Source organism: Triticum dicoccoides, chromosome 7A (assembly GCF_002162155.2).
Source record: "Triticum dicoccoides isolate Atlit2015 ecotype Zavitan chromosome 7A, WEW_v2.0, whole genome shotgun sequence".
Taxonomy (NCBI): Eukaryota; Viridiplantae; Streptophyta; class Magnoliopsida; order Poales; family Poaceae; genus Triticum; species Triticum dicoccoides.
The window spans coordinates 563847632-563863497 of record NC_041392.1 but is presented as its reverse complement, the minus strand read 5'-3'; the positions used below and the strand labels follow the sequence as shown (position 1 = coordinate 563863497).

Sequence of the window (15866 nt, the reverse complement as noted above, 5' to 3'; positions counted from 1 at the left end):
CGCCGCTGTCAACCAATGCAAAAAATAGTAATGGACACGGGCGGTTTCTTTAATTTCTTGCGTGCTAGCTTTACGCAATTCAATACGATGGCGTTACTTGCTCGATTCCACGAGCTTTGCTTAGTTTGCCCAGCATGAGTTGCACGCGAGCCACCTAACCCGCAACTTTTTGGTTCTTATGTACACTCACTCGTTAATGTCGGATTTTAAGTTAATTAGCATGTGACATGGTTACATGCAAAGATAGGTAGTTGACAGTTTTGATTGGGTTTAGTTAGGTCTCAGTCAAATGACATAACTAAAAGAGAAAAGGGGAAAAATTAAAAGAAAAATTGACACGAATCTCTACATAAGATCTCACGAATATAGCATCAACTAAAACTTGGTTAAGTCTCAGTCGATTGCGATTTAGCAATCCCGTTTGACGATTTGCATGCATCGATTGTCGAGCTCATTCAAGCTATCTTCACTTTTTCCAAACTATAGGGGTCGCTAGTTCTCAGCTGTATGATCTTTGATGAAATTTCAAGAAGTTATAAAAGCTGGGTTCTAAAACTACAGTGTCAATACTCTCGGGTTGTATTTAGGAGGTTGCATTGATTGGCACTTCAACGGACAACAACATGACAGGTCCTAGAACATGACTGTCATGTGGCTCTAACCGTGCTTTCCGCAACAGAAAGAGACATGACGATTTTTTTTGGAAGCCTTGTTGAGGAAGCGAAGCGGCACATCACTTCAGGGAGAGATACAAAGCTCACAAACATCTATCTCAATCAAAACAGAGTTAACCCAACTTGCTTTTTTGACAATGTAAAGTTTTTCTCCCCGTACACTTAAAGCGGGTTTCCCACTAATCCGCCCAACTCGCTTCCTTCTTTCCCACCTCCTTTTATTATGTTGCTACAAGTTTGGAACCAAAACGATATTGTATTTCCATTAAGAAATTAATGAAAGGGCCAAGCCTGGTTGAGAAAAAATAGACTTAAGAGGAGTTCGGAATAGCAGAGTTTGTTACACCGAACCAACGGACTGTGTTGGATAAGTAGATGTATGACTCATGTCACCAATCTAAATAATCGCCTTGTGAACACTTTTTATTATATGAAAGGACTCTGGCTTGTAGAATAAATTTCTTGACCTACAAGATTCGGTAGTACATGACATTTTAATCATGTTCTTTTTTGTTTTATATAAAGGAATTTCCACACCATGAATAGGCCCAAAAGGACATGCAACAAAAGTAATATGACTTTTTTTAGGATGGGGGATGTGCGGGAGGGGAGGGTGGGGATTCCCCACAGTTTGTTATATACTCCCTCTGTTCGGTGAAAAGTATACGTTTGGTTTCAAAATTTGTCCATAAAAAAGTGTACTTCTATCTTTCCAATGCATTTTAAAGTAGAAAATAAATACTTCTCTCTAATCACACGGTAATCAAGACCAATAACAATCTACACATGGTCTTCTTAATTTCTAAATACACTTAGCTCATTGGGGTTGAGTAATTAAAGAGAAGAGTGATGGTGGCTTGCATCTTTCAAATGCATTTTTTACTTCACTCCATAATGTGTCCTAAAATGACTAGATGTATACTCTTCATCAGACAGAGGGAGTAGCAATTAGAGAGAGGCTTGTTAGTCTTACATGAGTCATTACAAGCATAGGCGCATGCGGCAATAAGAAATAAGATATAACACTAAGACAAATATAACACTTGGACCTATATTACTCCCGAAGTTGGAGCTTGGCTCTAGGACGCTAAGATGTGGTTTCAGAGGGGCGAACAACTCTATTGATCATTATTCTATTTATTCTGACCTCCGTACTTCGATTTGAGATATTGGACATAGAATGCCACTCTTTAAAAAGGAAAAAAAAGAGTAATCAGCTGTGACACGAAAAAACGAATCCTTTTATAGCTCATCATTTATTGGCAAAGATAGAAAAAGTCAATATGAAGAAGGAGAAAGAAACAATAGTAACGTGGAAGGGAAAGACGTTCAGGTTTAGGGGGTGGTGGAGAAGGGGGAGGAGATGGTCTCCTCCGAGTCGTTTGCCGACCAACTCTTCAAACAGACAAAAGAGAATACCATCCCTCCGTTCGAGTGTGATCCGATTTTTTTCTCAGCTTCTTGTGGACAATAAATTTGAGAAATAAAGTTTTTTACCTGTAAAAGAAAACATCGGCCTATGTGTATTATTTACGTTTATTAGAAAACACATTGGCCTATACGTACCAAAATATAAAGTCTAGTGCGAACCAACCTGTGGTTGGATGGTTAGAGGGACAGTGGTATTTTCAACCCATCAGGTTTAAGTCCTGATTCTCGCATTATTTCTGGATTTATTTCGGGATTTCTGGTGATGCACACTTCATAAATCTCAAGACGATATGCCGCCTCAGTCTCTCGGAGGTGCTTATAGATGTGCATGTGTGCCTCTATAAGGATGAGTATATGCGCGTATGTATGAGCGCTTGCGTCTGTACTGAAAAAAAAAGTCTGGTAGTACTCTGAATTGGATGTGTATCCGACTCGCGAGAGGTGACAGAATCCGTACCCAACTGAACTGCATGCCCAAAATCCCTGCAAAAAGGAAAAAAACTGCATGCCCAAAAAAACAAGAAACGAAAAGAAAACTGCATCCCCGCCGGATTGCGCGCCTATAATAGCAGCGGCTGAAGTGGACGGACTCCCAACCCAAAGTCGTCCCGCAACGACAAACCGACCCACCGACCAAGACGAGAGCCGGTCGACCGACGACTCGGAGGAGACCGTCTCCTCCCCCTCGTCCACCGCCCCCTGAACCTGAACGTCTTTCCCTCTGAAGCCTGAATCCGCGCCAGAACCCCGTAGAATCGGCCGCCCCGCTCCGCTCGGCTCCCCTCCCGCCTCCTCGAGCGCGCGCAATGGGGGCCGCCTGCGACGACGCCGTCCAGCAGCTCGCCCACCTCCTCGACCAAGGTTAGCGCAAGAGCGGCCCTTCACCCCTTCTCTTCTCCCCCGGTCCTTACATTTCCACGTTTCGAGTTTTGGTACACACACCATGCGTTTGCTCGGTGCTGACTGCTGAATGCTGACTGGCTTGTGCCTCTTGTTCTGGGTTTTCTGCAGTCGAGGAGCCGCTGAAGAAGACGTTCCAGGTATGCTGGATCTTCCTCCTCTCTGTTCTCCAGCTTTTGTATGCATGCCTTTGCAGTACTCTGTTTTCTGCTTCACTTGGACTGTAGAGTGTAGACAATCACTTAGTTCAGCTCAGAGGTCTGCAAACCCAATCTCAGTTCAAATGGATCAGGGAAGATGGATTTTTAGATGACGGAAACTTTCATTATCGCCGGCCTCTGCATCATAATATTACTTATTACATTGTTTATATTGAACAAAAAACAATTTCTCATCTTGCCGAAAAGTAGGGGAAGGTCAAAAACAAGGACCACTTGTTTGGCGATAGATGGTTGGTTGATATCAGTCACTATCTAATCTCCAAGTCTGCTGGCCACTTTTGTTTGCAAGTTGGAACAGAGCATTTAGTTGATAACATGCTGGATCAAGGGTGGTTTACTGAATATCGATGAGCTACTGCTATAAGCAATCTGTATGTATATGGTATACATGATATGATATGATAGATTTTCGGTAGGGAGAGTTGCCGCGCTATTGCTTGCCTGTGGATGCAAGGTATTCTTTTGTTCTTTGGTGTAGGCCACACGTTTGGGATTTCTCCGGGGGGTAATTTTGAGTGGTTGGACAATGAAGTGAGGGGTGTGTCTCATCTCTCATGGAATTGTTCTGATCTCACCTCCACTGAGTCAACTAGTGGACGGTGAGGTGTTCGCACTCGAAGCCTCCTGATCTTTTATTGGGGGCATCGAGTCTCCCAATTAGTTGGTAACAGTGTATTCCTCACTAAAATTTCCTTGCCGTCTGGGATCTGGCCAGTACAGATTCCTCTAGCAGAGGCTCCAAGTTCTCCGGCATAATTTCATTTCCGCGCTTTTTAGTCTGCTAGTATGGTGGCACTGGTCTCAGGTTGCTACACATCCTATCCCAGAAAATTGCTTGCATTTTCTATGCTTTGTGGTTACTGAAATGCTCCCTGAGACCAAGGCTTTTGCACGCCCTGAGTGCTGATCAGTAGGAGATGTCAACTTATTCCGGAGCAGAATCTCTTATCTAGTGGAGCTGGAATCAAGATGGACAGTGCTACTTGCAGCATAATTATTGTGCTGAAATTCTCCATTAGGCAGGCAAAGTACTAGCACATGGAACTACTACCAAGTAATATAAGCACCCAAGTTCTTTTATAGGGGAAATGAGCCAATTCCGGTCTCAGAGAATATATCTGGCTTTTCAAAGTAGCCAATGCATGCGAATTCGTTATGTTTATATTTTCATACTTGTGGAAGATCTATAATTGCTCATCGTACCATGAATGCGCACTATGCATAGTCTATTTCTGGGGCTTGTATGGGAAACGAATATTGATTCTTTCACTGATAACGAAACCCGACTTTTAAGGGCTAAGATTCTATATTCCTTCTGCCATAACAAAACCTGACTTTTATAGCATAAGATTCTGCCATGGAAAAAAGGATAAAAGAAAGTCAAGATAAGCATATACCTGCCACTTACATCTGGAATCCCGTCTTCTATGATTGAACTAGCATCTGATCATGTCTGCTTACTCTGTTTGCAAAGTTCCCCTTCTAATTTTAGGAACACTTGATGTGATCCTGCTATTATCGGGATACTATCATATGTAAACACTAATAATGACTACAAGTGCTTACAACAATATGAAAATAACACAATGTTTTGGATTTCAAATTAAGCTCAGTGTTACATACTACCATATCGGGAGGACTGGAGGAACCACTTTTTTTCCAAAGCGGACAATTTTATTAATGCATCCAGCTGATACAAATAAAGTAAACCTGACCTCTGCAACAACATGATGAACATAGTGTTGAGGATGCAAACAGCCATCGCGCACCACAACACTAAGGAAAAGAAAGAGGCCAAAAAGAGCAATACCCACAGCTCCTTCAAAGAAAATACCACCTGCACCTCTTAGCTTCATGGCAAAACTACCAGAACTACAGTTGGTGTAAGAATACCATACTTTAAAGATTTCAAAATATTCTGAGTGTTACATACAGCCATATTGGGGAGAACTATAAACCATATTTGGTGCATTTCAGCTCTTTCAGTTTTCCAAAGATTTTGTTACTATTACAGATCGTAAAGTAGCTTTTGATGCGAGTTGAGTTCTCAATTACACGAATTTCTCTTTCCAGAATGTGCACCAGGGATGTCCATCAGAGACACTAGTGCGCTTCCTTAAAGCTAGAGAGTGGCATGTAACTAATGCTCATAAAATGGTAAGGTCTTGGCTTATATTTTCCCCTACGTGATTAATGCTGAAGTAAATGTTCCATGGATAACTTCACTGATTAAGTATGTTTTGTTTTTGCTAGCTTGTGGATTGTTTGAATTGGAGGATACAAAATGAAATTGACAGTATACTGGAGGTGAGCAACCATTCTTCTGAGACACTCTTGCCTGTCTTAAGCCTGTTAAGTCGATTTTTCTGTTTACTTTTTCTTGTTATTGATCATCTGCATGTGTTGGACAATTGCAGAAACCTATAACCCCAGTAGACTTGTATAGATCGATACGAGAATCACAGCTTGTTGGGTTATCGGGATACTCAAAGGAGGTATATAGCTTTCTTAAGCCAATTATCTTTTATTTCCTTCCATTGTTGGGTCCTATCCTTTCACTTTTCTAGAACTTGTTTCATCATAATGTGTTTCCTAACATGCAACGTTCGACATAGCTAAACCTGATGTAGCTATTTGGTCCCTACTTCCAATGCTGTGCACCACTACTTATTTATATGGCTGTCTTTTGATACTGCTATACCCTTGAATTATCCGTTGCAGATAAGTTTCTGACGGATAGCATAAGATACGTTCACCTTCAAAAACGTAAGATATGTCTATTGCACTAGTAAAGGATATGTATATCGAACAATCAGCGGTAACAAATTTGAGAAAGGGTCCAGATTTGAACTTCTTTGATCAGAAAATGTTTGGGAGATTGGCGTCTTAAACCCCTGATGACACGATTTTGCATTCTGAAACTATAGGTCTCTATGAAAACACTACCTTGGTAATTGTGGGTCTTTATGACATACAAGTAATCGTGTTCAGACCATAATTAATTGTACTATAGATAACCTTCAAATTATTTAATACTCTAATTTTCCTTTGCATTTGCCAGGGCGTCCCAGTGTTTGCCTTTGGTGTTGGACAGAGCACATATGACAAAGCTTCGGTAATTGACCATATACTTCTTTTGCAAATCAGATGTTTTCACTTTCTCCCTGTGAATACAGTTCTGATGAGTGTTTAGTTTGTCAGCTTGCATCCATGTCAATTAAAGATAATTATCAAATTGCAATATTAATGGAATTGGAAATGTATTTCTACTGGATTATAGGCATGAAGATTCAATCTGTCGTTCTTTATGTGCTTTAGAATGATAGTATGTTGCATTTTCAGGTCCATTACTATGTGCAATCTCATATTCAGATCAATGAGTACCGTGATCGTATTATTCTGGTGAGTGTGCAACTAATCTTTACATGGCCAAGATCATCTAGTTCATTTGAGACTGAATAACACCTGCTTTCCTTGCTTATGTTCCATAGCCCATGGCGACGAAGAAGTTTAGACGACCTATAACCACCTGTATAAAGGTTCTTGATATGACTGGTCTGAAGTTGTCAGCACTGAGCCTATTGAAGGTATGACCTGCATGAACATGTCATATTTTTACGCTTTTATGGCTACATACAGAAGTGGAAAATACATGGGTGTTTATGACATCCAAAGGTGACAGGGACAAGAACCGTTTTTTTAGAAAGCTAAATATTTGCATAAGATCTGCATGTTGTGTACGCTAGTCCATATTTATGATGCTATCTGTTGTTGGATTGCAGATTTTGACTGCAATATCTGCTGTCGATGAACTGAATTACCCTGAAAAGGCCGAGACCTATTATATTGTGAATGCTCCATATATATTCTCAGCGTGTTGGAAGGTATTGATGCCTAAGATTTTTCATTGTACCAGTAATTTAGTAATTTTTGTTTTGAAGACCCAATAGTAATTTAATTTTGTTACTAGGTTGTGAAACCTCTACTGCAAGAGAGGACAAGAAAGAAGGTTCATGTTTTGAGTGGTCGTGGGAAAGATGAGCTCCTAAAGGTAAGATTACTTGCTAGTGCTATTTTCATCACTCGTTGCTCATCAAGACATTACTGCACTCTAATTAAGCAAGAGAGATAAGAGAATGAGACCTCCATGGACCATTTATTTGGACTATGCAGATTATGGACCATTCCTCCATCCCCCATTTCTGTCGACGCGAGGGTTCATCAAAAGCTTCGTTGAGCAGCATCGATGACTGCTTCTCGCTCGACCACCCTTTCCACCAAGAGCTCTACCATTACATCGAGCAGCAGGCGCTGAATCAGGAACTCATCAAGCAGGGTTCTTTGCACGTAGACATCCCCGATCAAGACCCCGATGACGCCATGATTGTGGAGGTCATCCAGGCCGAGTTTCACAAGCTCGGTGAACAGAATGGGTCTGCCAATGGCGACCAAAACTAACGGTGTCCGTGATGTCAGCGGTGTGGCACGACAGATGTGTGTTGCTGTGATGAAACTGATGATCCATTTCGGTGTTTGCGATGTTTGCTTGACCAGCCTGCTGTTGTTTGTGGGGTGACCTGTTCCATGGTGCAAGACTGAGGTAGAAGAAGCAACCGATGTATACTAGATAGAAATAACCACCTATTCACCTGTTGTATACTTTGGCAATGTGCTGTCATATGTATGTCCTCTAAGCTAGGAGTAAATCATCCTGTAACATGGATGCAAAAATAATCTTGAGAGTACCATCCTTCAATCAGAAATAAATGGTGCATCTTGACCTTTGCCATCTGTTGCCACTTCCCAGCTTGGTTCCTGTGCTGATTCCTGTCTTGTGATGTACTTTAAGCTTCTGATACTTGCATTTCAGAAGATGTTGCAACTTAACTTACAAAGGACAAACACAGTTACACAATTACATATCAGTAAGTAGCATTCTAAAAAATGACTTGGATCGTCCAGTCCACTGCAATTCCACGGCCATTGATAGCCCTATGATGTAAGCTTCTGTGAGACGAGAGCCTTCTGGCAGCTGCTGCAGCAACGGTTGTCGCCGCTGTCGATGTTCTTGCTGTCCAGGTACCAGCCGGCGAGCATGTCGAAGACGAGACCAGCGCCGACACCGACGGCCAGGTCAATGGTGTAATGCCCTCTGCACGCAAGCAGCCTGACGAACTGCAGCAGGTTGAGCGTGTCGTAGAGCACCGCCAGCCTGCGCCGTCCCACGCGGCGCATGTCGATGGACGCGATCACCGCTCCGGCGACGTGCCCAGAATAGAAGAGGAAAAAGGACACGTTCCCCACGGGGAAGTCCATCCCGGAGCCCAGGAACTCCGCCGGCAGGGGCAGCTGCGTGGAGCACCCGAGCAGGCCACGGCAGGTGAACATCATGAGCGTGGCGATGGCGGCACGCGGCCGCTGCTCGGCGAGGACGGCCCACAGGATGTATGCGGCCTGCATCGCGACGAACACCTGCACATGAGAGGGTCGCATGTCACATTCAGCATGGATTCCGTCATGGCAACACTAGCAACTAGTGGCAATTGGAGCGGGGACCGGGTAGCTATCTAGCCAGATGCAGTATCTTATCAGGAAATCCATGGGTATGTGGAGAATGCATGACGATGATATTCTTGATCTTATCCGAAAAGTTGGATGGTAGTGGTTTTAGGGTGAGCTAGCTCACCCAACACGGGCAAGGCCAACGCTCCAGGATGGACCGGTGCCCCAGCTGCCAAGTCGGCTTGGATAGTTGAACCTGAGAAAAAGATGCCGCTTGCAGCGCTAGACGGGATCCTGCAGAGGAGGCTGGTTCTCCCGTGAAAAAAGTGCAAGGCAGCCAATGGGAAAGCGTTGCAAAACACCATTGCTGAGCTCAACAGTACCTTGCTACCTTTTTGTACAGAGAAAAAACTACCAAACCTGAGAACACTACTACTGCTTCCGTTGGATGAAGGTAGAACTAAACAGTAGCTTCAGTTACCTTTTATCTAGGTGGAGCATGGGGCACCAGTATAGTGATGCCACCATTGAGTTTCTTGGTCCTTTGCTTTATGGCTACCAGCTAGTTTTGCTTCCCTCACCACCCGGAGCGAGGAAACAATTCACAAAGATTCACTTGTTGTCACAATACCAGAGCCTAGACATCATCATTCCTATAATTAAAGCAAGAGATGTTGATGTGCAACTGCCACCGATGCGTATTAAAATTTTTATCAATTGTATAAATAGGAGTGTACTAGTTCAAACTGGGATTAAACTGCTCCGCCGACAGCGGGTGTGAAAGTTCTACGGAAAATTTAGATGCAGGAGGTGGCAATGGTATGTTCGTGTAAAATGTGAGACAAATTGCATCTACAAAATACGAAAAGGAGAGCAAACTCTGCACGAAAAGACAAATGGTTACGTGAAATTCGTGAGCCTGTTCAGTTTCCACTTTCTGGTGTGCGTGGCTACAATGTAGCCTGTTCTGCTCAACGGAAAGCGCTGGTTGCCTTCACGTTTGGTCGATGAGAGGGTAACATCAAGAGGTCAAAAAGCAAAAGGGGAAAAATTGCTGGTGGAGCAGATGGGCAGATCGGCAGGAGCTAGGTTCATTCGCCGATCAGATCTAGGCATGGCAGGGAAGTGCGCTCACCGTGTTGAGCGCAGCGAGGAGCGAGTTGAGCCAGGGGCGGGCGGCGATCCCGGCGTGCATGGCGGCGGTGGCGTGGAAGCCGAGGTCGAGCGGCGGCGCGGCGGCGGGGACCATGGGGATGGTGTACTCCACGCCCATGAAGAGCAGCAGCCCGCACGCGAACAGCGCCGGCAGCGGGTGCCGCCGCAGGATGCCGGCCACCCCGGACGGCGACAGCCAGTCCATCGGCCTCCTCCCGCCCGCCAGCCTCTCGCCGCCAGCGCCGTCCCCCATCGCGGCGCCGTCGGCCGGCAGCGGGTGGACCTTCTTGCCCTTGCCCGCGCGGCGGCGCGCGTCCGGCCCCGCGTGGCCGTTCGCGGCGGAGGCGGTGGCGGCGACCCGGTCGTTCGCGGCGGTCAGGCTGGGCGGCGGCATGCGCGCGAGGACGCGTCGGCTGGCCGCGGGGCGCGTGGGCGGTGGGCCGTTTTCAGCGCGGGTGCGCGTGCGCGCGCGTGAGTGACGCGGTCGGTGGTGGGAATTTTCTCTTTTCTTTCGTCCGATTGGATTGGTGGATTTCCCACCTTGAGATTCGCGGTGCTTTTGTAAGCGTTTTTTTCTCTCCGACGGCTGCGGCGCGTGGCGGAGGTCCCGAGGAAAGAGAGAGAGGCGGGTGTTTAATGCAGAGGCCCGGCGGTTTAATACTAGCCACAATGGGTAGTACTCTCTCCCTTCCTAAATATTTGTCATTTTAGAGCCTGCGAACACGTCCGGAGTTAAAGCATCTCCAGCCGTTGGTTCAGGTGGCTCCAAAAATCGCCGCCTGGTGGCGAACCGGCGCTAAAATCGGCCATAGGGTAATTGGGTTCCCAGCCGACGCCCCCAGGTCGGCCCCGTGCGCCTGTTTTAAACTTTTTTGAATATTAATTCGACTAAAATTCGGCAAATAGGACAAAATATTCGGCGAAACAGTAATACTCCGGCGAACTAAAATAGTTTTTTACATAGATAAAATACTTAGAAAAAAATACACAAGAGGCCGCGACTACGGGCTGAATAACACGCTGAGAGAGGCGAAGTCGCCACCGTCGCTGTCGCCGTCGTTGTCCTCGTCGTCCTTCTCCTCCTTCACGCGGCCGCCCTTGCTGGACCCCTGCCCGGGGTCGCCCCGGCGGACCGGTGGAGGCGCGTCGTCGTCGCTGTTGTTGTCGAGGACAATGACGCCTCCCTCGTCGCGGCCACGGCGCCGAGCGACGAACTGCTCTAGGGCGAGGCGTTGGCGCTCCAGCTCCGTCCGCGCCCACTTCAAGGCCGACGTGCCGTCGAGCTCCGTCTTCACGGCAGCGAGCCATGGCTTCGTCTTCACGGCGGCGAGACCCGACTCCGTCTTCGGCTTGACGACGCAGGGAGGAGCCGAGGAGGAGGCACGCCCGCCCTCATTGATGACGATGCCGGCGTTGCGGGTGCGCCGGTCGAGCGGCGTCATTGCGGGCTCGGGCTCGGCCTTGGCCTTGACGCTGAACAGCGCCGTCGACCCGGAGGAGTGAGAGAAGGAGCGGGAGAAGGAAGAGGAGGAGCCAGCCCTCCTCGGCATCGATTGGCCGCCGCTCCGGCGGGGGACCGGGGCGGCAGGGTACGTCAACGGCGGCTCGTTGCCGCCCTCGAGATGCTGGAGGACGGCGTGGAGCGTGCGGCCGGGGGTGCCACACCACAGGCGGCGGTCGTCGCTGTTCTTGGTCCCTCACACCCCTAACGCGTTGTTGGTGGAGGCCAGCCGCTGCACCTGCCGGCGCTGGAAGTAAGCTACCCACACCTTGTGGTTGCCGGCGGCGTACTGCGGGAGGGCCCGCTGCTCCTCCGTCAGCGACGCCCGCACGCGGTCGACCTCGTCGGCGAAGTAGTCGGCGCGCGTGGTGACGTCGGGCAGCGAGGGGATGGGGACGCCACCGGCGCTGAGCTTCCACCGCCCCGGGGCGCGCATGTCGAGAGGCGTCGGGACGTTGGCCTAGAACACCAAGTGGGCTTCCCACTTGTGGAACGAGTGGCTGCCGAAGGCATTGGCCGCCGCCCCATCGCTAGGGAACCTCTCGCCCATCGTGGCGACTGGGCATGGGGAGAGAGGGGAGAAGCATCGGCGACGGTTACGCACGGGGAGAGAGAGGAAGAGCTCGGCGGCTGTGGGCGGGGTGTGGCCACAAGCGAGGGGAGGCGCTACTTTATAGCGGCCGAGGGTGGGCGCCGTGTGTATGCGTGGCGGGAGGGGGCGTTGTTGCGCCGCCCGTGAGGAATCAATGGAAGGCTGACTGGCGGCGGCCTTGGCATTGATTTCCCGCGGGAAACCGAGACGGGGGTCGCTGACTCGGCGGGTCTATGACGCCCCTGATTCAATCGTACACTAATCATACACGTAAATGTGTACGATCAAGATCAAGGACTTACGGGAAGATATCACAACACAACTCTAGACATAAATTAAAATAATACAAGCTTTATATTACAAGCTAGGGGCCTTGAGGGCTCGAATACATAAGCCTGAATACACAAGAGTCAGCGGAAGCAACAATATTTGAGTACGGACATGAGTTAAACAAGTTTGCCTTAAGAAGGCTAGCACAAAAACAACATCAATCGAAAAGGCAAGGCCTCCTGCCTGGGAGCCTCCTAACTACTCCTGGTCGTCGGCGGTCTTCACGTAGTAGTAGGCACCCTCGGGGTAGTAGTAGTCATCAGTGGTGTCGCCTGGCTCCTGGGATCCGTCATCTGGTCGCAATAATCGAGTATGGGAGAAAAAGAGGTAGCAAAGGAACCGTGAGTACTCATCCAAAGTACTCGCAAGACTTACATCAGATCTAAACTAAGCATGCATTTGTATCAAAGAAAATGGGTTGTATCTGTGGACTAAACTGCAGAATGCCAAAAGAGAAGGGGAAAACCTAGCTTATCGAAGACTAGCATCTTCAGGCATCTTCAAGCATCTTGCAGCATATAGAAGAGTACAGATCAACATAATGTAAAGTAGTAGTGTTATCAACCTCGGCTAGAGATCCTTTCTCGACTCCTTGCGAGAAAGCAATCCCAGAGCCATACTATCCATTTCTCATATCCATTTCTCATCTCAAGTATCCAGTTCTAGTTGTATCGATCGGGATACAACTCCAAGTGTCCGTTACCGTAGGACAGGCTATCGATAGATGTTTTCTTCCCTGCAGGGGTGCACCAACTTACCCACCACGCTTGATTAACTCCGACCGAACACACTTTCCTGGGTCATGCCCGGCCTCGGCCAAACAATACGCCGCAACCCGACCTAGGCTTAATAGAGAGGCCAGCATGCCGGACTAAACCTATGCCCCCAGGGGTCTTGGCCATCGCCCCAGGAACTCCTACATGTTGCGTGGGCGGCCGGTGAGCAGACCTAGCTACCACCTTAAAAAGCCAGGAGCTTACCAGTCCAACCTGGCGCGCGCCGCTCAGTCGTTGACGTCTAATAAGCTTCGGCTGATGCATACGATGCAGAACGCCCATACAATTCCCACGTGATGGTTAGTGCTATCAGGCCAGAGGCCCCTCGGATCAAATATCCAAACCGTTATTGCATTGGCAGTGCGGTCATGAGCAGAGACTCACGAAAGATGTGACCCCGTCGCCCTGTCTCGAGTACTTGCGGCAAGGGCTAAGAATGCCCGGCCACGCCTCGTAAGTATCTCGCGGGCACCTTCCAGGTCAACCCGACTCCACATCACTCGCTATTAAGCTCGCACGGGTACCCCTCAGGGCCGACCCGTCTTTAGTAACATGGCTCAGTGTAAAGTCATAGTAACCATAGTAACTGTGTGTCTAACACCAAGGGGGGAAACCCGAGGAATCACCCCCGGTGAATTCCACTCGATGTTATCATCAGGGTGAACGTAAGAGGATCCACCCTCGAGGTTCACACTTGAGGGGTTGCACAACAGAGCCGTCACGGAAGTGGTTAAGGTGGAAATCACCCTCGATGACCTCGACCGTATAGCTACACTACAGAGATCTCATCAGGAGTGATGTAAGTGGTTCCACCCTCGGCACTCGATGGTAACTCTACAGAGTTGTACAACTAAGGGAGGGTGATGTGTGGTGTCGGAGCCTGGACGTCGATCACATTGATCGAGTCATCAAACATAAAGCGAGGCATCTGGGACAAGGTGGGGTCACTGATGGATCTCTAACCAACCTATACTAAGCAGTTTAGGATAAGCAGGTAAGGTATGAAAGCAGGTAACAAAAACAAGCTATGCATCAGAGTAGGATCATACAGAAAGCAGTAGCAGTTCTAATGCAAGCATGAGAGGGAAAGAAATGGGCGATATCGGAATGCTCAAGGAGGGTTTGCTTGCCTAGAAGCTCTGTTGAAAAGGAAGAAGGCTCGTCAGAGACGTAGTCGATCACAGGGGCGGCATCGGTCTCGGGGTCTACCGAAGAGAAGAGGGGGAAGAACAGTAAATACAAAGCAAACAGATGCATCACTAAGCATTACATGATGATAGGCAGAGCTAGGTTTGTCCTAATGTAGTACTACACGTTGCACATGGAGGGGATAAACATCCGAGGATGAATCCCCGGCGTTAGACGAATTCCGGATAGGTGGAAGAGGGGGAACGGTTCCATGTTCAGCATGCTAGGGGCATGTGACAGATGAAAGGACCGCGTATTTGGATTCGTTGGATTTTTCTGAGCAACTTTCATGTAGAAAACATTTTCATCCGAGTTACGGATTAATTTCTATGATTTTCTAAAGATTTAAAATTTTCCGGAATTAATTAAATTAACAGAAATGGAATATGATGTCAGCATGAAATGTTGATGACATCAGCAGTCAAAAGAGCGGCTGACCAGGTCAAACCTGACCAGTGGGGCCACTCGGACCCACATGTCAGCCTCTGTTAGCTTAACAGTGGATTAAACTAATTTAACAGGCTAATTAGAGGGCTGGGCCCCTGGTGTCAGCGACTAACTAACAATTAAAACTAATTAACAGATTTATTTATGTATAAAACGTTTTAAACAAGTGGGGGCCACATGTCAGCCTCACTGGGCAGCCCAGTCAGTAGTTGACTGGGTCAACCCGGTCAACTGGGCCACCCGGGCCCACTGCTCAGCGACCTAGGGGCGGGGCCCACTGTGCCACGTTGGCGTCGGCCAGAGACGCACCGGAGATGGCTCCGGCGAGCCAAAACGCGGCGGCCGAACGCTGGAGCAGCTTGGGTTTTCGCCCTAGTGCACCAAAACGCGTGGTTCTACTTGTGTTTGAAAGCTGAGGCTGCCGCGCATCGAGTGGTGCCTCTGGACCGACCGGAGATGGCCGGAGCAGGGAGCTGCAACATCGCCGGTGGTGGTGACCTACGGTGGCTCGGCGGAATCGAAGACCTAGCGCGCGTGCGAGTGATCTAAAGCATCGGCCGCACCATTGGGGTGCCCCAAGCACAACGGTGTGCTCGGACGGCCATGACCACGAGGAAAGCTACGGCGGCGAGCTCATCTGCGGCGACCGAAGCACGGCAACAGAGGAGCTCGGTTGGGCGGCGTGTGCGAGAAAAAGGAGAAGGAGGGGAAGCAGGGGAGCTCATCGTGCGGCGCAAGACAAGCCGTTGACGGGTTAGTAGCTGCAGGGGTAGCCGAAATCGAGGGATCTCGTCAGCGACAGAGGCGGAAGGGGGCGAGGTCGTGCGACGTCAGCGGTGCTTCCCAGCTCCACCTGAGGGTACCAGACGACGGAGTCGACCCCGGCGGAGCTCACCGATAGAGTCAGCAGGCGCGAGGCTGCCGGTGGCCGCAACAATGACGAAGGGCGGCGGCAATGGCGCTCGGAGGTGGATGGAGAACAAGGGGGAGAGGCAACGCGCATGCGGAGAGGGTGAGGGGATTCTGGGAGTGGGTGGAGGTAGGTGGGGAAGGACTCGAGGAGCCGAAGGGGAGGCGCGGGGCCTTATCCCCTCGTCGGAGCCGGCGAGGTGGTCTGGCGGCGACCGCGCCCGCGGTCGCTCGAACAGG

General features: G+C 48.7%; 2 protein-coding genes across 4 annotated transcripts; one reads left to right on the top strand and one right to left on the bottom strand.

Moving 5' to 3' along the window:
• The first annotated feature begins 2697 nt into the window (after positions 1-2697).
• LOC119328351 (phosphatidylinositol/phosphatidylcholine transfer protein SFH2-like) lies at positions 2698-8011 on the top strand. Of its 3 annotated transcripts, XM_037601352.1 has the most exons (11): positions 2698-2966; positions 3117-3145; positions 5300-5383; positions 5480-5533; positions 5644-5721; positions 6288-6341; positions 6569-6628; positions 6718-6813; positions 7009-7110; positions 7197-7277; positions 7400-8011. In XM_037601352.1, exons 1-11 carry the CDS (start codon positions 2912-2914, stop codon positions 7682-7684), a joined length of 978 nt encoding a protein of 325 aa, XP_037457249.1. In that variant the 5' UTR covers positions 2698-2911; the 3' UTR covers positions 7685-8011. The 3 variants fall into 3 exon arrangements, with proteins under 3 accessions (XP_037457249.1, XP_037457250.1, XP_037457251.1); XM_037601353.1 differs by lacking the exons at positions 2698-2966; positions 3117-3145 and adding an exon at positions 3638-3680; XM_037601354.1 differs by lacking the exons at positions 2698-2966; positions 3117-3145 and adding an exon at positions 3860-4031.
• Positions 8012-8017: 6 nt separating this feature from the next.
• Positions 8018-10463, bottom strand: LOC119328352 (phosphatidylcholine:diacylglycerol cholinephosphotransferase 1-like). The gene is made up of 2 exons (XM_037601355.1): positions 9864-10463; positions 8018-8698 (listed from the first exon to the last, which is right to left on the bottom strand). Exons 1-2 carry the CDS (start codon positions 10275-10277, stop codon positions 8219-8221), a joined length of 894 nt encoding a protein of 297 aa, XP_037457252.1. The 5' UTR covers positions 10278-10463; the 3' UTR covers positions 8018-8218.
• Between the last annotated feature and the right edge of the window lie 5403 nt (positions 10464-15866).

Bases quoted from the DNA above. Each gene is read 5' to 3' on its own strand.
- LOC119328351 (XM_037601352.1), top strand. From the start codon at position 2,912: ATGGGGGCCGCCTGCGACGACGCCGTCCAGCAGCTCGCCCACCTCCTC. The intron at 5,722-6,287 runs GTATATAGCTTT...TGCATTTGCCAG, and splicing joins TATCGGGATACTCAAAGGAG to GGCGTCCCAGTGTTTGCCTT. The intron at 7,278-7,399 runs GTAAGATTACTT...TGGACTATGCAG, and splicing joins GGAAAGATGAGCTCCTAAAG to ATTATGGACCATTCCTCCAT.
- LOC119328352 (XM_037601355.1), bottom strand. From the start codon at position 10,277: ATGCCGCCGCCCAGCCTGACCGCCGCGAACGACCGGGTCGCCGCCACC. The intron at 8,699-9,863 runs GTGAGCGCACTT...TCTCATGTGCAG, and splicing joins TCCTCGCTGCGCTCAACACG to GTGTTCGTCGCGATGCAGGC.